Below are 21,572 nucleotides of genomic sequence, written 5' to 3' on the forward strand. Positions count from 1 at the left end.
TACTCCCATTATTTCTTAACAGAGAAGAAAAATGGGGGATGGCGACCAATCCTCGACCTCAGGCGGCTCAACAAATTTGTCAAAAAGCAAAAGTTCAAGATGGTCACTCTCACCACTATAATCCCAGCGCTGGAGCAGGGCGACTGGTTTTCAGCCCTCGACCTACAGGATGCCTATTTTCATGTGACTATACACCCATCCCACAGACAATTCCTACGCTTTACTCTCGGCTCCACACATTTCCAATACAGGGTTCTCCCTTTTGGACTGTCCACGGCCCCCCGTGTTTTTTCCAAGATCCTAGCCGTAGTTACAGCCTACCTCAGAAAACAAGGGGTCGTAATATTTCCTTACCTAGACGATTGCCTCCTCAAAGCTTCAACGTTCGACGAAGCTCTCCGATCCATACGGCTTACCATCGATTGTTTCCTATCTTTAGGCCTGCAAGTAAACAAAAACAAATCCACATTATACCCCACCCAACATCTGGAGTTCATAGGGGCATACCTCAACTCCCGGACGGGGTTGGCATCTCTCCCACCAGCTCGCTTTAATTCTATAAGTCAACTAGCCACAAGGATTCGCAACAGTCCCCAGGTGACTGTCCGGGACTGCCTACAAATACTAGGTCACATGGCCTCGTGCACCTCCGTCGTTCAAAATGCACGTCTATATATGAGGTGCTTCCAAGCGTGGTTGGCCACGGTGTACAGACCAAATGTGCACCCTCTAAACAAGACTCTCTCCATACCTGCCCGAGTCAAAGATTCTCTACAGTGGTGGACAATTCACTCCAACCTCTGCTCTGGAGTCCCCTTTCTTCAGCAGGCTCCATCCCTCATACTGACGACCGATGCATCTCTGACAGGATGGGGTGCACACATGTCTCACCACACAGCCCAGGGGCTTTGGTCTTCAACCGAGACCTCTCTCCATATAAATGTCCTAGAACTTCGAGCCATTCGCAATGCGTGCCGTCAATTCCTACCACTGATCAAGAACCAACATGTACGCATAATGACAGACAATATTGCATGCATGTTCTACGTGAACAAGCAGGGGGGAGCTCGATCCCAGTCCCTGTGCACAGAGGCTATGAAACTCTGGAACTGGTGCATTGCGAACAACATCCAGGTATCAGCGGCCTACCTTCCTGGAGTGATGAATACCACAGCGGATGAACTAAGCAGACGTTTCCCATGGGATCACGAATGGGAATTAAACGGGCACATCATTCACGACATATTCCGCATTTGGGGCTACCCAGTAATAGACCTCTTTGCAACTGCAAAAAACAAGAAATGTCCCAATTTTTGCTCCAGAGCAGGGCTAGGCAAACATTCCCTGGGAGACGCATTCATGATCCCATGGCACCAAAACTTACTGTATGTGTTTCCCCCGATACCGGTTCTGAACAGGGTCCTGATAAAAATACGAACAGATGGAGCCAAAGTGATCCTAATTGCCCCATCATGGCCCAGACAGCCCTGGTTTCCGTTTCTCACCAAAATGTCCATTCGACCACCAATCCCCTTGCCTCTCATTCCGAACCTCCTATCACAACAACACGGCCGTTTTCTCCACCCCAACTTATCCATGCTCCACCTCAAAGCATGGTTCCTACATGGTTCTCCCAAAATGAACTAGATTGTTCTGAACAAGTTCAAAGAGTGCTCCTGCATAGCAGAACACAATCTACTCGCACCACCTATCTATGTAAGTGGAAACGATTCACGCACTGGTGTTCAACTAAACAACTTAGTCCCACGTCAGCACCTCTTCCGCTCATACTTGACTACCTATTGGACCTTAAGCAATCCGGCCTTTCTTCCAGTTCCATCAGGGTCCATTTAGCTGCTATTACAACTTTTCATGACAAAATTGAGGGTACTTCCGTATTTGCTCATCCTATCACCAAGCGCTTCCTCAAGGGACTCCAAACCCTATACCCAGACATAAAACCACCCACCACCCCGTGGGACCTTCATCTAGTTCTTTCTTGCCTAACCCAACAACCATTTGAACCCCTAGCCACGTGTTCCCTTTTACACCTTTCGATGAAAACAGCATTTTTAGTGGCAATTACCTCCGCCAGGCGGGCAGGAGAAATAGCAGCTCTTATGGCAGACCCACCATATACGATATTTTTCAAAGACAAGGTTACCTTCAGGTTACACCCCAATTTTCTTCCTAAAGTACACTCCTCGTTCCACATTAATGAGCCGATTCACTTACCAACCTTTTTCCCGAAGCCACATGCGAACTCGTTCGAAGCCTCAATGCATACACTAGATGTACGCAGGGCCTTGTCCTTCTATTTGGATAGAACCAAACCTTTTAGAAATTCTTCCAGACTTTTTGTTTCCATCGCGGAGCGTTCCAGAGGTACACCTATTTCTACCCAGAGACTTTCGAACTGGATTTCTCTGTGCATCCGGTTGTGCTATCAGATGAAGAAAGTTACACCTCCAGACGGCATCAGAACACACTCCACTAGATCTATGGCTGCCTCTGTAGCATTCTTACGCAAAGTTCCCCTGGCTGATATCTGTAAAGCAGCTACCTGGTCCTCTGAGCACACTTTTGTTAAACACTATGCCCTTACTCAAGGCCCTCTATCTGATATACGTTTGGGCAGGGCTGTACTATCAATGGTGTTCCTATCAGATCCGAAGTCCCTACCTCCTTAAGATACACGGCTTTTAAGTCACCTAGAGTGGAGCACCCACAGGGACATCTCTCTCGAAGAAGAGGAGGTTACTCACCCTGTGCAGTAACTGACGTTCTTCGAGATGAGTGTCCCTGTGGGTGCTCCACTACCCACCCTCCTCCCCTCTACTTCAGAGTTGGGGTAGCCTCCGTTGTAGAGAAGGAACTGAGGAGATTGGCCACGCATGCGCAGTGAGTCTATTATCCTAGACTCACTGCGGGGGGCAGCCTCTGCGCATGTGTGGCCAGTACGAGTACTGCTACGAAAAGTCTCCGAGTGAAGGCGCAGGGACGCACCAACACCTAGAGTGGAGCACCCACAGGGACACTCATCTCGAAGAACGTCAGTTACTGCACAGGGTGAGTAACCTCCTCTTCACACTAAGGAAAAAATAAGTGTCCACCTTTGTGGGTTGATATACTCAAAATAGCACAGTTAGCCGGTAAATACTAGGCCTTAATTTGCAAATTTGAAGTTGGTGGGAACTGCAGCATCCCTGAAAATACAGATTTAGTGCCAAGTTAGAAATTTTTGGCCTACTTGCGTAAAATATAACTTGCCTAACTAAAGGTATTGCATATGCACATTTTATTTGTGTTAGTATTAGTGACATGCTTGAATTAATGCCATCTCATTTGGTACATATAGGTATTTTATGTTATACTAGTCCCCATTATATCTGAGCACCTTGTTCTTGTCATTCATGAGATGTTATGTATGGCACAAGGGAGTCTTCCCATTGTGTGTGCATACTGTAATAGCTTTTACATAAATGCTGTGTTAATATTTTCTTAGGACAATCACAATACATGGCATTTCCATGCTATTTATGCTCATTTTTATTCTAATTAGGATACACACATGATGAAAGGAGCTGTTTTGTTTTCTTTTACCACAATTTGAGAAGGCACATTAGCATGTGCTTATGGCCCATTGACTGAATTGGCACCATATTTTTAAATATAAAATCTGATTTATGTGTATTATAAAAATAACTGCATTTTTTTTAACAGCATTTCCTTTGCTAAGTCTGTTCATTGATGAAGAAAATAAACAGATTATTACAGGATGTGCTGATGGGCAGGTGAGAATCAAGCAAATGCTGTAAACATTAATTTCTGTCAAAATATCAAAACATTTAGGAACATCCTGTGTATCAGGAAGTGTCACAATCTCTGTATTTGGAATTGTTCCAAAGACAACTTTAATTAGCATAATTCACTGCTCTAAACCTTAATTTTGATTACTGATAGCATAGAACTGAGCTTTAAAACTAAATGGAAAAACTTTTCTAAATACATTGTTAAAGCTGTTTAAAATCACATATCGGTAATAGAATATACTGTGTATGCAGACTGAGAAGTTGCAAGTTTGTTTTAAAATGAGGTGTGAAAATCAATTAATTTTTTTATTTATTGGCCAGTCAGCATAACTCTAAGCTAGAAGTATATGGGCGAGTCTTGCTGGGAATCTTTGCAAATTGAGATCTGTGGTAATTTGTAGTTTAGTCAATCTTTAAGATTGTTTGTTTGTTTTTTAAAAAACATCTTGCTATAGCCATAAAATGCTTTATTCACCCACTGCACCAGTTCAGAGGAGTGTGGAGAAAATGAAAGGCTAGACTGTTGTAGTGTCTAGAAAGTGTAAGCAATAAAGGACATATATGAGCCAATGAGATATCGCATGCAAGTTTCCAAAGGTTTCTGTAACAATTTATAATCATTTCAAAAAGATGATGGGGGAGATTTTCAAAGGTACAAACAGCAGTTAGACACCCAACTCCCATTGAAAGTCAATGGGGGTTAGGCTTCTTACTGCCTTCTGGCCTTTGAAAATCTTCCTTGGTATTGTTAAAACATGAATACATGTGATTGACTCTTTGTGTTATAAATTCTGCACTTGTGATATTAAAATTTCCTAAAATATGCTGTTTAAGCAATGAGATGCGCCAGTGTGAGGGGTAAATGGTATTAATTTGTTATTTAGTGTTTTATCAACCTAATTATTAACTCCACACTGTGAATGAGTGTTATCGTCCGTGTCAAAAAGCTGATGCTGTGACTGATTCTGTCCTCCTCCTTCAGCTTTGGATCTTCAGTTTGCTCAGTGGACATCAGTACCGTTGTGTGGTACATATAAACTTAAAGAAAGAGCGAGATAAATTCTACAGCAAAACAGGAAAATCTAGACAACAATTAGGTATTGTGATGTTTCTAGAACACTTTTCTATGTTATGCTTTAATTCTTATTGTATGCTACTGAATGTATTCTCTTTATAAGCACCATTAGTTGAATTCTGCCATCAGATTTTCATGTACAGTTCTCACTGAATTCAATAGGAGTTAAGCACGTGTATCTAGGAGGACAAAGGTTGCCCTTTGTTTGTGTATATCAAATGCTGTACTTTGTGGATTAGATACTGTTCTCATTGAAGGCAGTAAGAGATTTACCAGAGGCTTCAAAGGAGAGGAGAATTGGGTCCTGTTGAGTTATTTGTCACTTGTATAACTGGAATAAACATTTGTTAATTCCTCTGAAGTTCTAAGAATCTTTATTTGTGCTATTTGCTTTTCCTTCCACCTCAGTGTCTCTACGGCATAGTGACTGTTTCTATCTGATAATGGCAGGACTAGGTTTCTGAGACCAGTCACCGTAAAATAGCAAAATAGAGTGGTGGTGTTTCAGAGAGGGATGAGGTATTTCTAGTGTGCTGGCTCTGGTATTCCCATCTACAGGAGCAAAGGCCTCTAAATGTGATCCCTCTTCATGCTAGTACATTGTGCTACCACTGTGCTAACCTTTTTACTTCTTTATTCCATTTCAGTCACTTTTGATCCATTTCACTAGTCTGATAATAGTCGATGTCTGTCTTCTTTAGATCAAATACAGAAGTTTTCTAAGCTGTACCTCACAAATGACAGGAGACCAGAAGAAACAGTGGAAACAACATTGCCAGTCCTCAGAATTGAACACTGTGACCAATCAATAAATTTAGGCAAAGAAGAAAACTTGTAAGTGCAATAAATTATCATTGACTATTTGGCTGAAAACCATGCCCAGCAATTTGATTTTGGCTCTCAAATTACTTTAATTGCAGGTTATTCTAATTTCATGATACAATAGTAACATAGAATCATAGAATCATAGAATATCAGGGTTGGAAGGGACCTCAAGAGGTCATCTAGTCCAACCCCCTGCTCAAAGCAGGACCAATTCCCAACTAAATCATCCCAGCCCGGGCTTAGTTTGTTCATTCAGTGAGATGCAAGCCCTAGTAATTTATTCTTACTTAAGCGGAATATATAAAATAATTTACAAAATACAAAATTAGCTTCTACTCTGAAAAGTAATTCTTTTTTTTTTAAAGAGGTATTATGAGATTCCATTTTTATGATAAAAAGCAACAGAGAGTCCTGTGGCACCTTTAAGACTAACAGATGTATTAGAGCATGTGTCTGACGAAGTGGGTATTCACCCACGAAAGCTTATGCTCCAATACATCTGTTAGTCTTAAAGGTGCCACAGAACCCTCTGTTGCTTTTTACAGATCCAGACTAACACAGCTACCCCTCTGATAGATTTTTATGATCTCTCTGTTTCCAAATCAACAGTGCTCTGTTTGCAGATTAAAAAGAAAAAAACTTTTTACAAGTACACTTCTACCCCGATATAACGCGACCCGATATAACACGAATTCGGATATAATGCAGTGCTCCGGGGGGACGGGGCTGCCGGATAAAAGCAAGTTCGATATAATGCGGTTTCACCTATAACGCAGTAAGATTTTTTTGGCTCCCGAGGACAGCGTTATATAGGGGTAGAGGTGTACCAGCACTGCAAACTCATCTTGGTATCTAAAAGTCATGCTTGGTTCTTTCCTTCTCACGCATTGTTGACAGTGAGAAAAGTTCTCCAGGCCAAACGGTGCCCATGGCAACACTTGTGTAATCTCATTGCTCTCAGTGGGGCTGTAAAGGTGTAACTCACTGGCCTTGCAGTTGGACTCTATAAACTATTTTGTTGATGTACAAAAAGGAATAGAATCCAGCCGCCCTTTCTGATAGTTTTATTTTCTCTGCCGGGTTAACAGCAGTGAAAATGAGCTTTTGCTAAATTTTATCTCTATTTGGAATACATTTTTTTTTTAAAATGTTGATCCAGGTGTTTGTTTATTTTGACATCAAAACATTGTTAGTCTTTGTCATAAACAAGTTTTTATATTTTTCCTAAGCACATTTCTCATTCTTTGGGATTATTGCCTTGCAGTTCAATTATAGCTCTTTCCATAAGAGTAGTAGCTGAAATTGCAACAGATCAGTCTGGTCCCTTGCCTTCTGTGTTTGAGTAGTGGATTTCATTTTATAAAATTGCCAGTGTTACTGCCTTAACACACATGTGGACATTCTAGGTTTGTTCTGGCTTTGTTAGGGTGGCATTTTCCTTAATTCATGCCAGTTCTCCTCTTCTCATATCCTGATTATGTCCAAAGATATCTTTCTTTGCTGGGTTCACGTTATAGGTGGGTAAAATTAAGGGTATATATGAATATGCATAGTGTTTGCATATATTCTTTTTACATAGAGATTTTACATTGTTCCTCTCAATTATTGCAAAATGCAATAATAATAAAGCTTACTGTGTTATTTTGGTTTAGCACTGTCAAGTGGTGAAATTATATTCTTTATTTTAAATTCCATTTTAAACCCAGTTTGGTGCTCTTACCGCCCCCACCCCACTCCCACACACACTCTCTGGTAGTGGCACAAGGAGGGGAATAAACAGAAAGAGAGCAAATCCTGATTATTATTTTTTTAAATAGATAATAGCAGGCCAGAGTCAGTCATCCTTATTTGTGTTGAGTAGTATTTTACTGAACAAGTAGTCTCAGTAATTTGGTGTTAGAACACCATTCAGTCTTTCATGGTTGCCTTCTGTTTTTTTCCTATAATTTTGAACGGGGTCTTGGAGCATCATTGGTTTTATTATTATTTTTTTTTTTTGCTGACTTTGTTACTACATTTTCACTGATTACATCTTAGACTTTTATTTCCTGAAGTATTGGAAAACTGTACAATCTTCTCAGCCTTCCTTTTAGGGTCTGATAGAAAGCCCATTGATGTCAGTGGAAAGATTCCCTAAGCCAATTGGCTCTTGATCAGATTCTTAATGGGTGGTGCTGAAGGAACTTATAGTTTACTCTGAAAAGCAAAAGGATAAGTGCAGATCTGACAAAGCACCCAGTCTAGAAAAAACACTTTGCTATTAAATCTTCAATTTCATGTGTAAAAATGTATGTTAGTGAGGAAGAGAGTCGTCCACAAAGATCCACCAAAAACATGAGCATGTTGACTGCATTGCTTCGATATTATTGGAGGAATGAGAGAACCTGGAGAAGTTTGGGATTTTACGAAGAAGGTTTTGCAAAATATTTGAGGACTTTCTGCAGGAAAATATTTTCCCCACAGAGTATAGTTCTTGCCCCTATTTTATTTGGCTATTACAATGCAAATATGACAACTTTCTGTACTCCTTAATGGGTCTTGCATTTATTATGGTTCACTAAAGTCTATGCAGCAATATTAATACTTAAGAAGTATTTGTAAATGAACGTTACATACATGTACATAGAAAATATCCTAAATATTAAGCAAAAGAATTCAGAAAATTTGGCATTATAGTTGCTTGGTAAGAACAAAATCATGACAGGATACTAGATATCTGATTTAGGGAGTAATGCCAGGACTATTGGTCACAGGATCAGTGGAGATCATATAGGTTGTGTACTAGAAACTTTGTGAAAGAGAAACTGGTGGTTGCCTGCTGTTTTATTAACCTCTTATTAGTCTGACAGTAGCATTCGCAAATGTCTGTTAGATAAACCTGTTTAGAAACTGAAATTCCTGTTGTGCGAGGAATTCCAAAATGTGTCTCTATATATTTTTAAGAATCATAACAAAACAAAAAAACAAAAAAAACCCCAGACATTTTGAAACTTCCTGCAGAACAAAATCCCCTAATTTGGTTTCAAATAAATTGAAATGACATTTTGTTTTGACATTATCTACATTTTATTTCAATACTATCAAAATCATTTGGTTTTGATTGTCAATTAGACTTTAGTTATATATGTTTATAATATAATATAAAAGTCTCAATGTTTGAGTATTTTGACATATCATAATATAAATATGTTTATGATTATATTATATATTTTGATATAAATTGCTAACTGGTAATTAGTACTGCAATGGCTACTTGGTATTAGAATTAGTAATTGATATTCTAATTGTTTTTAATTGGTACTTGGTTTGTTCAACCGGTATTCTACCTGGTCACTTGTAATGGGTCTAACTGGTATTTTGTTTAGTAATTGATAATTTTCTGTTATGGTTGGTATAATATAGAAAAACAGGGAGCCCACCCAGAAGCCAGCCAGCTAGAATTCTGGGGCTGCCTGCCTGCCAGGTGGGCATCTGGGGAGCCAGGCAGCATGCCCACTAGGTGGGCAACTGGGGAGCAGGCTAGCTGGGGATTCTGATTTTCTGCCAACCTGCCTACTCAAGTTGGCAGGTGGGAGGCAGATCAGGCAGGCCAGCTTGCCAGCCTATGTGGCTTCCACTGAAAATGTTGACATAACTGGCATGTTTCCTTGGAACATTTCAATTCCATCAAATCAGCATTTTCCAATGGAAAATTTCTGACCAGTTCTACTCTTAGGATGTCACTCCAAGAGATAAGAAACTTCCCAGTCATAGTAAGCTGAGTAGGAGGAAGACTTAAAATTGAAAATACATTAGTAGAAATCTTAGAAATACAAAAAAATTACCACACTGTAACTGTTATATTTCAGGAATTGTAGTAAATGTTGATTCACCACCATAAAAGAAACAAATACATAGAAGTAAAAAGTCCATATTAAAAACACCATCTGCTTTTTCCCATTCATCTTTTCTGTTTGCTTGTACTGTATTATGATTAGTTTGGCTTCTCTCTTTCAGAACCTAAACATTTTGAGCCGTTACAGAAAATCATAAATATTTCTATTCTTACTTCTCAAAGCCTGTCAAATTTTCTAATTTACTTGTATTTTCAAAAAATCTCCATTTAACATTGTAATGCCCAGTTTCATTTTTTTGGGATGCCAGTTTTCTTTGTGTGGTGGTGGAATGGGGAATAGAATGCTTGAACAAAGCAGTTTGTGTGTATCTTAAGTGATAAAAAGGAAAATGTACAGATAACTCTTTTTCTTCCGTTTACAATTAGTTTTCCTGCTGTAAATGCCAGATGTTTGTGGATAGGAAGCTCTACTGGTTTGTTCATAATTAACTTGGCAAACTTTGAATTAGAAGCAGTTTTACATTATAAAGGTATGATCATACAGTTTGATATGATTCATAAGTATTTATTTTTTCCCTCTGATCTGATGTGAATGATATAAGGATTTGTATGCAAAAATGGTTGCATAGGGCTGAAAGCCAGGGCTCCTGATCAATACATGGTTATAATTCACATGCTGTCCCTTTTCCTAGTTGTGCTGATCAGTTGCACTAGCACACTGTTATGAAATAATTAGTAATGAATTTGCATCTAATTTTATAATTTATTTATGATTATTAGACATAAGGGCTTTGTTCATGTTGCACTTTTACTGATGTAAACTGGGAGTATCTTTACTGAAGACAATGGAGTTACACTGGTGTAAAATTAGTACAGAAGTGATTTGCACTCAATATTTTCTCTGATTTAATTTCCTGTTTAAAAAAAGGACAATACAATTTTACAATTTTTCTGGTAAAGATTACAGTGGCCTCACCATTCAGTTTGCTGGATCATGCGCATTAATGAGGAAGGCAGTTAATGGGAAGGTAAGCACACAATTACTATGTTTATTAAACAAGTTATTAAGTTTCAATAACTTTCAGGTGAATGGTGCAAATACTGTTCAATTATTTTTAAACTTCTCTGTTTTATTTTCTAAAGTTTTGTTATCAAAATGTTGAAAGCATGCTGAATAAATTTTGTTTTACTTGCTGTGAATTGTATAGTACTTTTACTGAAGGTGGCTGATGATTCCACTGTATAGTCAATGAGTAACTTTAAAATCCCCACCACGTATATACTATTATTAGTAACAAAAACTTAAATAGATGTTTCTAGTTTTTGATATGAACCTCAGACAGTTATGTCAGGAACAACAAATGAGGCAGGTGCTCACCATTGGGGATTTCGCGCCAGTAATGTGTTGGATGGAAACTTCTATTTTCATTGTCTTTGGGGAACATGAAATTTTTCACTTGCTGTGGCCCATGCAGTACAAGGAAGTCCCTCAGGATACTGCTCAAGTGGGTCCATAGTCCTGGATCATCTAGACTTAAGGAACTAAACTCAGCACAGCTGTTTCTTGCGCCTCCACCACACTCTTCTCTGATCTACACTTTTCTTCAGGAATGAGCATGGTTCCATCCATTTGAGATGGAGATATGGATGCTGCAGTAGCTGCCATGTCACCTGCACTCTGACTAACTGAAAGATCAGGCATCTCCTAACCATTCACGTCCTCACTGGGGCCGGAAGGCTCCCCGTGAACATCTGTGTCTATGTATCTCAGGAGAGCTCCTTCCTGCTTAGATAGAAAAGCTTCCTTTGCTTGTTTTCTTTTTCTGAATGCTGTCCCAGAAGGGCATTTTCTTCTTTCACTCTGACTGCTGTTCTGTGCCAGCTATAGTGGCTCTCAACAGTCAATTGAAGGGGACAAATAAGCAGGCTGGTAGGAGGGCCTGAGTGAGGGAAGATATCAGCGTCTTAAAGGCCTAACTGGCTCCTACTACTTCAGTTGATTGTTCTCCTCAAATGGGTTCAGGGAAGCAGCAGGAAACAGGAAGCTCCCTGAGAAGCTGGTGTTAATTAGTCCAGGCTCCTGGGGGGTGCTAGAGAGGTACATAAGAAGCTCCTCCTTCTCCTCTCTCTCCCTGCAGCTCCTGCTGCTTTCTGTTATTCCTGCTCACCTTTTCTCCTGCCTACCTGTTATGTCTCTTGTGCCCTCCTTCCTCCAGTACAGCACTCCACCATCTCTGTGCATCTAGAGCAGAGAGGATACATATGCACCACCAGCAGACACAATTTTCTACACTCTGGGTCCTAGTGGCACCCCCCCACAGTCTGACACCTGAGGTGGCCACCTCAGTTTGCCTTGTGGTAAGGCCAGCCCTGTTCCCAAGCAAGCTGCAGGGCAGGATCCCTTCCAATCTTTTTGAGAGAGCTCCGAAAGTTATTTGATGATGTGGCAGCTTGTGCACCACATCAAGAAAGCATGACCTGTTACTTAGGGCATGTGGGTTTTTCCTGCTGGTATGGCCTATTTGCTGCAGTGCTTGTTGCCCACAGGACTGTGAACTGAGCCAAGGGCCTTATTCCTACTTAAAAACAGGAGTGTTTTTGTTTTAAAGATGACTTCTGCTCACTCATCCCTGCAGCCCAGGATCTTGATATAAATTACTTCCTTGAAAACCCACGGAATTTCCTCCAAGATACACTTCCTTTTCATGCTACTTTTATGGTATCAGGAATGTAGAGGGGGTTAGAGTTCACACTTCACCCCAGGTATGCAGGCCAGTTTGGGGTGCAATTAAGTTCCTTAACCAGTTTGAACATATGTTTAGGAAGACAATGGCTGCCTTCCTGAGTACTGCTTAACCCTTTGATTTTATCTAATCCATCTAACAGTTACTGGTTTATTTGCAGTTTTCATGAATGGCATTGAATAATCCCTCACTTTCTGCTGTCATCAATAACGTTTATTTAGAGTTATAGCTTAATTTGAAGTGAAGGGACTGTTACATCATGGTCTTGTCACTGCAGGTTTTCTGCTTGCTTACCTCGATGTTTGAAAATACGATTGCTTTGCTGGAGATTAACCTTGCTGCTTTGATGAGATCTCAGCAGAGTGATTTTCTCTTATGTGGAAAGGAGAAGAGGCTTTCAGTTATTGCAAGGTATGGGATGGTTTCAAATATTTCATGGTTCTAGTAGTGTCCCCATAGGTGCTCCACTTCAGATGTGTTTATATTCCATGAACCTTTGATCAGAGATCTTTGGTGGTAGAGCCCATTTGGCCCATGCGTGCACTCTACACATCCTCCTGCCCGGCACTGAGACTATATAGGGCTGTGCAGTTGAACCACCCTTAGTTCCTTCTCTGCTGCTTCGTCCTGAGACAGATTGTTAGTGTGCCTTTCTGTTCAAAACTACAAACTAATTACCTTTCCTACTTATCTATGTACCTAGTGAGCTAACTAGCTTGTATTTTGAAGGGTTAGTCTCAATTCCTTCCCCCTTCTCCTCAGATCACTGTTGCTCTAGAGTATGCCAGGCTCTCTAGGCTTCAAACGGTGCCTCTCTTGCCAGAAAGTTCTCCTCGTCAGTGACGGATATTCCCAGTGCATCCGCTGCTTGGAGGAGTCATATGTCCCTCAAAAGTGCTCCGTTTGCTCTGCTTTCCTAGCTCTGCCTGTAAAGAATTGAGAGATGAGACTCTGACTCTTAATGGTGGAACGTTCTCTCCATTCAGTATCAGATCCAGGCCAGCACCTCCCCCCGGGCCATCAGTTATAAGATTGGGGTAATCCATCCATTTTTCCTCCCTTCCTGCTGTCCTCTTTTCCCCCTCCCTGTTGCTCATCAGGGACTCCGCTAATGACTCATTAGCGAAGTCAGGAAGTTGACTCCCTTCTGCGTATAGGAGCCACAGAAAAGTTCCAGTTCAGCACAGAAGGGAGGGGGCTTCTACTCCAACTGTTTCCTGGTCCTGAAAAAAAACGGGGGATGGAGACCGGTTTTAAATCTAAGACTCCTAAATAACTTTTTGAAATCTCAAAAATTCAAGATGGTGACTCCCACAGTGATAATTCCATCATTGTAACTGGGGTATTGGTTGTCGGCCCTTGATCTTCAGGAAACCTATTTTCATATCACCATTCATCCATCTCAAGCGATTCCTTTGCTTTTTGATGATCAAGATCACTGTCAGTATTGAGTGCTCCCATTTGGTCTCTCTTCTGCCCCCAGGGTGTTTTGGAAGATGTTAGCAGGGGTTGCAGCTTACCTCGAACAACTGGGGATAATTGTATGTCTGTCTAGATGACTGGCTACTCAAGGGCCAATCTTCAGTGAAAAAAGAACGGGAGTACTTGTGGCACCTTAGAGACTAACAAATTTGTTAGTCTGTATCCTCAAAAAGAACAGGAGTACTAACACGGCTGCTACCCTGAAATCTTCAGTGAGGTTCTCTCTGCAGTAAGGATGGCAAAGTCCCTGTTCTGTGAGTTAGGGTTGCAGGTCAACGTCAAGAAATCTATTTTGACCCTGGTACAATGGGTAGAGTTTATAGGGGCCTCCTTAGATGCAATATCAGCCAGGGCTTACCTGCCCACTGTCAGGTTCCTGATGTTAACAGCTTTAATCTCAATGATTCAAATCAGCACACAGACATCAATAAGAAATTTTCTTCAACTGCTCAGACACATGGCAGCATGTACCTTTTGTGACACTTCGTGCCAGGCTACACCTTTGAGGTTTCCAGGGCTGGCTCTGGACTGTTTAGACTCCAAACAAACACAGTCTGAGCAAGCTGGTGTTGGTCCCTTGTCAAGTTTGCGATTCTCTCGGTTGATGGAAAGACCCAAATAAGGTCTGTGTGGGAGTTTCAAGACTACAAGTGAGAGTTGGACTCTCAGATACTCAATCAGATCTTTGACTTGGGGAGTTCCAGATATAGATCTGTAACACGAGCGGACTCACCCCTGCGGCGCCTCCTGCTGGTCTCTCAGGGAATTAGCTCAACCCAGCCTCCGGAGCACCCTCTGCAGGCCGGTGATCTGCTTTGCTCTCTACTTCTGGGCCCCGTGTCCCTCCCAGGACCCCGGTGCCCCTTGCTCGAGGTGCTGCACGCTGGCAGTACCCACACGCTAGGTCTCTCCTCCCAGGGGAACCCCACTCACTACCCTACCCCGCCTCAGTGTCAGGCTACTGCCAGTCACCATCTAGCCCCACTCCCTGGGGCAGACTGCAGTATCAGCCTACTCATCACAGGCAAGGTTGGGTTTGGGCCTGCTGCCTTGGCCTATCTCCAGGCTGCCCTCTGCAACTCCCAGTACCTCCTGGCCTAACACTAGGCCGCAGCCTGGAGCTCCCCAGCCTTTCCCCAGCCCTGCTCCACCCAGGTACTCTGCTCTAGTTCCCTGCAGCCAGGCCCTTCTCTCTCTGCACTCAGAGAGACTGCTGAGTGTCTGGCCACCCTGGCCTTTATAGGGCCAGCTGGGCTCTGATTGGGGCGTGGCCCAGCTGCAGCTACTTCCCCCAATCAGCCCAGGGTGTTTTCTCTCACCCCCCCCCGTCCTTTCCAAGGGCTGTTTTTAACCCCCTCAGAGCAGGAGCGGGTGACCATCCCGCTACAAGATCATTAGCAACAAGAAGTGCGAATGACTTTGTTTGGCGGGAAGGGTGATTAGACCATCTCTCAGTGTGAGATGTCTTTCTTATTCTGTGGACAAGAGGCCATCTCTGATACCTCTGCTTCTGAGGGTGGTAAACAAAATCAAGCATGACAAGGCCACGATCATATTAATAATTCTGACATGGCCCAGACAGACCTAATTCACCTGTTTGTCAGGCAATGGCTCCTCTGTCCATTCCTCTTATTCTCTCTGACGAAGCACGTCGGATGTTTCACCCTACCCGAGGATCCTTCATCTCAAAGCTTGGCTTCTCGATGGTTCATAGGAATAGAGACTTCATGTTCTGAGGAGGTACAACAGGTATTATTGAACAGTAGAAAAGATTCCATGAGATATACGTAACTTAACAAGTTGAAGAGGTTCAGCATTTGGTGTGATCAGAGACATTTTCCACCTGTTAACTCATCCTTCTCAATATTTTGGATTACCTTCCAGAATTTAAAAAGACAAAAATGATGTAAAAGTTCTATCAGGGTACACCTAGCAATTATAGCAGCCTCTTATTCCCTAGTTGAAGGATTTCAGTTTTCGCTCATCCCACAACTGTGAGGTTTCTCAGAGGGTTGCGGAACCTTTTCACTCAAGTTAAGGAACCCACTCTAATTTGGGATTTGAATCTGTACTTAAATGCCTTATGAATCTTCCCTTTTGATTCAGTGGCTACCTCTTCCCTCATTAATTCTTCTATGAAGATGGCCACATCGCCTCTGGATGAAGGGTTGGAGAAATAGGGGCTCCCATGGAAGGCCCTCTGTTGATATCAAGTATCAGAGGGGTAGCCGTGTTAGTCTGAATCTTCTGTTAGTCTCAAAGGTGCCACAGGACCCTCTGTTTATAGTATTTTTCAAGGACAAAGTTTCCTTATGTCCCCATCTTAAATTTTAATCAAGGTGTCATAGGAGTTTCATATTAATCAACTCATACATCTTCCCATCTTTTTCCCAAAACCTTATCAGTCCAGGGAGGATGCTTCATTACAAACGTTGGATGTTAGAAAGGCATTAGCCATTTTTCTGGGCAGAGTCAGGTAATTTGGGAATTTACTCAGACAGTTTGTGTCCATTGCAGATAGATCTAAAGGTTCAGCAGTTTTCACCCAGAGTCGCTCGACTTGGGGACTTCTGATTGTGCTGTATCATGCTTCAGGTCATCTGACATTCAGCCTCCTTCTAGGGGCTTGGTCCATTCCACGAGATTTCTATCTCTATGGCCTTGCTCAAATGTGTTCCTATTCTGGACATTTGCAAGGCTCCAACTTGGACTTCAGTATATACCCAAGATGTACCTTTTCCAGACATTATGCTGTAGTCCAGTCTTTAAGATCAGATACCGCCTTTGGGAATGCAGTTTTATCAGTCTTGGATGTGGCTCTGAAGCCCCATCCTCAACCTGTGGCTACTGCTCAGTAGTCACTTGAAGTGAAGCCCCCTGAAGAAGGAGAGGTTACTCACCCTGTGCAGTAACTGGAGTTCTTTGAGATGTGTGTCCCCATGGGTGTTCCACTACCTGCCCTCCTTCCCCTTTGCTTCAGAGATTCCTTTGAGGACTTTGCGGTTGAGAAGGAACTGAGGGCACGTTGACTGTACAGCCCTTTATAGCTTCAGTCCGGGGTATAAGGATTTGTAGGGCAAAGGTGTGAGCCGAACAAGTGGTACTACCAAAAATCTCAGCTCAAAGGTGCATGGGGTGTAAGCACATCTAAAACGTAGTGCCTGAGGAGGAGATACATCTGGAAGAACTCCAGTTACTGCACAAGGTGAGTAACCTCTCATTTTTTCTCAGTGTACAGAACTATGGATTTGTATTCTAAATCTGAAATACACAGATTAAAAAACATTAGAGGTTATATTGTTCCATGATCACATCTTATTAATCTACTCATTTGCCTATCACTGTAAAATACTGTAGTTTAGCTAATATAGTGGGTGAAATCCTTGGCAGACCTTCAACTGGTTTCAGTAGGGCCAGCACTTCACCCATACTGTCTTGGACTCTTCAGTCAGTGTTCAAATAAATGAGCAATGAATTGGGTTTTTAAAAAAAATTCTGAGAGCGGGGGCGGGCAAACTTTTTGACCTGAGAGCCGCATCAGGTTTCGTAAATAGTATGGAGGGCCGGTTAGGGGAGGGTGTCCTGGCCCAGCCCCCACCTCCTATCTGCTCCCCCTGGGACTCCTGCCCCATCCAACCCCCCCTGTTATCTAATGGCACCTCTGGGACCCCTGCCCCATCCACACACCCCACTTCCTGTCCCCTGACTGCCCCCAGACCGCTGCCGCCCCATCCAACCCCTCCTCTCATTCCTGACTGCCCCCCCTGGGACCCCTCCCCATCCAACCACCCCTTCTCCCTGCCCCCTGCTGCCCCATCCAATCCCTCCTCCTTCCTGACTGCCCCCCGGGATTCCTGTCCCCATTCAACCCCCTGTTCCTCCCCCAACCACCATCCACACCCCTGCCCCCTGACCACCACCCCGAACTCCCCTGCCCTCTATCCAACCTCCCCTGCCCCCTTACCATGCTGACTGGAGCGCTGGGGGCGTTCCAGCCACACCACCCGGCTGGAGACGGGCCACGCTGCCGCCGCCGCCGCCACCACAGAGCACTGGGTCAGGCCGGGCTCTGCAGCTGCGCTGCCCCAGGAGCTCACAGCCCCGCCAGCCAGAGCATTGCGCCGGTGGCAGAGCGAGCGAGCTCAGGCTGTGGGGGAGGAGGACAGCAGGGGAGGGGCCGAGGGCGAGCCTCCTAGGCCAGGAGCTCAGGGGCCGGGCAGGACAGCCTCGCGGGCCATAGTTTGCCCACCCCTGTCTTAGAGTAATGTTTTGGGAGTCCTAATCCTAGGTCAGGTTTGGCTGTGCCTGTGTGGTCCTTGTAACACCATACATTTGGGGTGGACTTAGTCAACTGTGCATTCTTCAAATTTGCACTTTGCAAAACGCTAATTGGTATTTCTCTGTCTCTATCTGATAGCAAAAAATATAACTTATAGTATTTTATTCTAATATGAAGATCTTATTGTGATGGGTTGGATCACAGAAAACCCCTTGGGAACTGCCAACTGATGTGCTGGGATTACCTTTGAGCCCACTTTCCCTGGCAGTTTGGGACTTCAGTGCCCTGCCTGGTTCGAGCCAGACACGCTAGCCTGCTACAAACACAGACCCAGGTCTGAACAACGTCCCCCAAAAGCTACAGGCTTAACTGAAAACACCTTAAGAAGTGTTCCTGTCTCTGACACTCAGATGCCCAGCTCCCAAGGCTGTTCAAACCCCAAATAAATCCGTTTTACCCTGTATTAAGCTTATACAGGATAAACTCATAAATTGTTTGCCTTCTATAACACTGATCGAGAGAGATACACAGCTGTTTGCCCCCGCCCCCCCAGGTATTAATACATACTCTGGGTTAATTAATGCATTAAAAAGTGATTTTATTAAATACAAAAAGTAGGATTTGAGTGTTCCAAGTAATAACAGACAGAACAAAATGAATTACCAAGCAAAATAAAATAAAACACGCAAGTCTACACCTAATACAGTAAGAAGCTGAATACAGATAAAATCTCACCCTCAGAGATGTTCCAATAAGCCTCTTTTATGGACTAGCCGCCTTCTAGTCTGGGTCCAGCAATCACTCACACCCCTGTAGTTACTGTCCTTTGTTCCAGTTTCTTTCAGGTATCCTTTGGGGTGGAGCTGAAGACAAAATGGCAGGGTCTCCCAAGGGCTTAAATAGACTTTCTCTTGTGGGTGGAGACCCCCTCCTCTCTCCTATGCAGAATCCAGCTCCAAGATGGAGTTTTGGAGTCACATGGGCAAGTCACATGTCCATGCATGACCCAGTTCCTTACAAGTGGCAACCATTGCTTACATGCTACCTTGAATGTCCCCAGGTAAACTTCTTATGTGGATTGGAATTTTCCAAGGTTCCCTTGTCTGTTAAGTGTTTCTTGATTGGGCACTTAACTTGCAAATTCCTTTCTTAAGAAGCTGACCAAATGCCTTACTAAGGCTACTTAAAATCAAACAAGTACACAGCCAATATTCATAACTGCAAATACAAACATGATACATGCATACAAATAGGATGAATATATTCAGTAGATCGTAACCTTTGCAGAGATATGTTACATGGCATATGTAGCATGAAACGTATTCCAGTTATGTCATATATACATTCATAAGCATATTTCCATAAAGCATTATGGGGTGCAATGTCACATGTATCTAATGCAATTTTGTTGATTTTTATCTTTAGTTGCTCTCTGTTGCCAAATTCTCCATTGTGTACTGAGTCTTTGAAGAAGGAAAGCTGCAAACCTACCAATAAAAAAAAACTTGGTAAGTGTAAACCAATCTTAAGGTGAACAGTCAACATACAGATTCTTCATAATATTACCTCGTATAACTAACTAGTGCTATATCTAGTCGATATATTATTTTTATTGTCAACTTGTAAGTTGCATTATATTTTCAATTCTATGCTTTATTTAGTGCTACTTTCCTTCCTAAAAATGTACATGTATAAGTGGTGGTCTTTAAAAAATTAAACTTTTGAGAACTTTCTGTAGGGAATGTGGAACCTTTGATTATGTGTCATGGCATGCACACAGAGGAGTTAGATAAAAAACATGAAATACTGTTGCTGGCAGATTGCAACATAACACTATTTTATTTCTTTGAATGATAACTTGCAAGATCCCAAGAACAGAGAGACAAAGCAGGCTAGTTCCTAAAACAAAGGGGCACAACTCACCTCACCTACTTTAGCTGTCTGCTTGCAAAATTGACTGCTTTTGGGTCTAGTTTTGCACACTTTCCTACAGAGTGCTCTAGTCTACGAGTAGGATGAGGACCCCACCTTGAAATTTGAAGTGAGAGTCTACAATTTAACAGAGTTTTTAGTACACCACAGCTTTTCAGTTTGCACATGTGATTCAAGTTAGTTAGTTTTGCTCTTTTTCCAAGGAGATTTACTATAATTTTCAGTATTGTCTTCTTTAAATTCGTATGTATTCATGGTCAGTTTTCCGGTCCTCCTCTTGAATGAGTTGTCTTTTGACAACATTTTTAACGAAAGCAAACCCCATGCAAATGCAGAGCTTACTTGATTGTAAAGATTTCAACCGGTCTACTTCCAATACCCGTAGTAGCACATGTAACATAGGATTGTTGGGGCTGCTAGGCTCCCCGCTTTGTTGCAGGATGCCTCTCATTCCCCAAAGCTCTGTCTGAAGTGGGAATCCTGAAGTGCAGCTCCTAGAGCTCCAGCTGGGGAACCAAAGGCTATCAGACTTTCTGCTGTGGAGCAGCTAAGTGAAATCAACATTCTTGTCATTTTCATGGCTGCTATTCAGTGAATGGCAGCCATAAAATTGACAAGAATGTCAGTTTCACATTTTGTTTCAGGAACACTGGAGTCCGTGTCAGTTCATGAACAGGCATTAGAAGAAACCAATCACTCTTCCTTCTCAAGTGGAGGAAAAGTGCAAAAATAGCTGTTGGAACTAGTGTATGAGAAATGCAGAAGAAAAAAATATGTAAAGTAGTACAGAGTACATGAATCAACCAGATGAGATGACAGTGGAAAGGAGAACTATTTTGTCTTTGAATAATTGGGTTATCAAAAAAAAATGTATGATTAAGTTGTTTCCTATTGTATGGGGGATGTATTTGTTGAACCTTGTCATAACATCATAGGACAAAATTGGGATGCTTTTTGTCTCCCATCATTGTATAATTATATATTGCTCAGACTTGTAGTCAATAGAGTTTCTAATAGTCAATAGCATTTGTAATGGAAATATAAGACATCTGCTTAGGGAGGCTGTTATGTATATAATTTCCCTTTGACTTTAGTAGGAGCAGGATCATGTGCATTCTTTAAAGCAGACTGATGTCTTACTTTCAGTTAGCTCCATAGTTCTCTGCAAAGAGTGCTTTGTGTGAGCTGTATAACGCTGTCAGGATAGTGAATCCAGCTATGTCTGTGTTCATAACCATTGGCAACTTACGACTTCTGTAGAATATCATCCAAGCAAAGTATATCAGGCTGTCCAGTATATCCTTCAAGAGGGACTAGAGATCAAGGCATAATTTGTACGGTTTGTCCTCACACTTCTAGCAAAAGATCACTGATTTGCCTTTTGACATGAACCCCCTAAGACTCATGAACAGGGTGTTAACCTGCTGCCAGATAATATTCTTCCCTATGAATTTCATCTCGGGGGGGGGGGGGGAGGGGGAGGCTGCTTTTAAGTAAAAGCATCTCATTACTTAAAGTTTTTCAGGTACTGGAAGAAAATTTTTGTCATCTCATTGTCCCAGTTGTATAGAGGTGGTGCAGCTACCTC

General features: G+C 42.3%; 1 protein-coding gene across 3 annotated transcripts in view; it reads left to right on the forward strand.

The window, feature by feature from the left end:
• WDR27 (WD repeat domain 27) overlaps window positions 1-21,572 on the forward strand; it is a 201,909-nt gene that overhangs the window by 29,870 nt on the left and 150,467 nt on the right. For all 3 annotated transcript variants that reach the window (XR_008444265.1, XM_054021497.1, XM_054021498.1), the window contains exons 7-13: window positions 3,724-3,794; window positions 4,795-4,909; window positions 5,589-5,721; window positions 9,974-10,077; window positions 10,508-10,575; window positions 12,569-12,702; window positions 19,478-19,560. Coding sequence is in view for 2 of the 3 variants with exons in the window: in XM_054021497.1 (XP_053877472.1) it covers window positions 3,724-3,794; window positions 4,795-4,909; window positions 5,589-5,721; window positions 9,974-10,077; window positions 10,508-10,575; window positions 12,569-12,702; window positions 19,478-19,560 (708 nt within the window). In the remaining variant the exon portion in view is untranslated. The remainder of the gene's footprint in view (window positions 1-3,723; window positions 3,795-4,794; window positions 4,910-5,588; window positions 5,722-9,973; window positions 10,078-10,507; window positions 10,576-12,568; window positions 12,703-19,477; window positions 19,561-21,572) is intronic.

Source organism: Malaclemys terrapin, chromosome 3 (genome assembly GCF_027887155.1).
Source record: "Malaclemys terrapin pileata isolate rMalTer1 chromosome 3, rMalTer1.hap1, whole genome shotgun sequence".
Lineage (NCBI taxonomy): Eukaryota > Metazoa > Chordata > Testudines > Emydidae > Malaclemys > Malaclemys terrapin.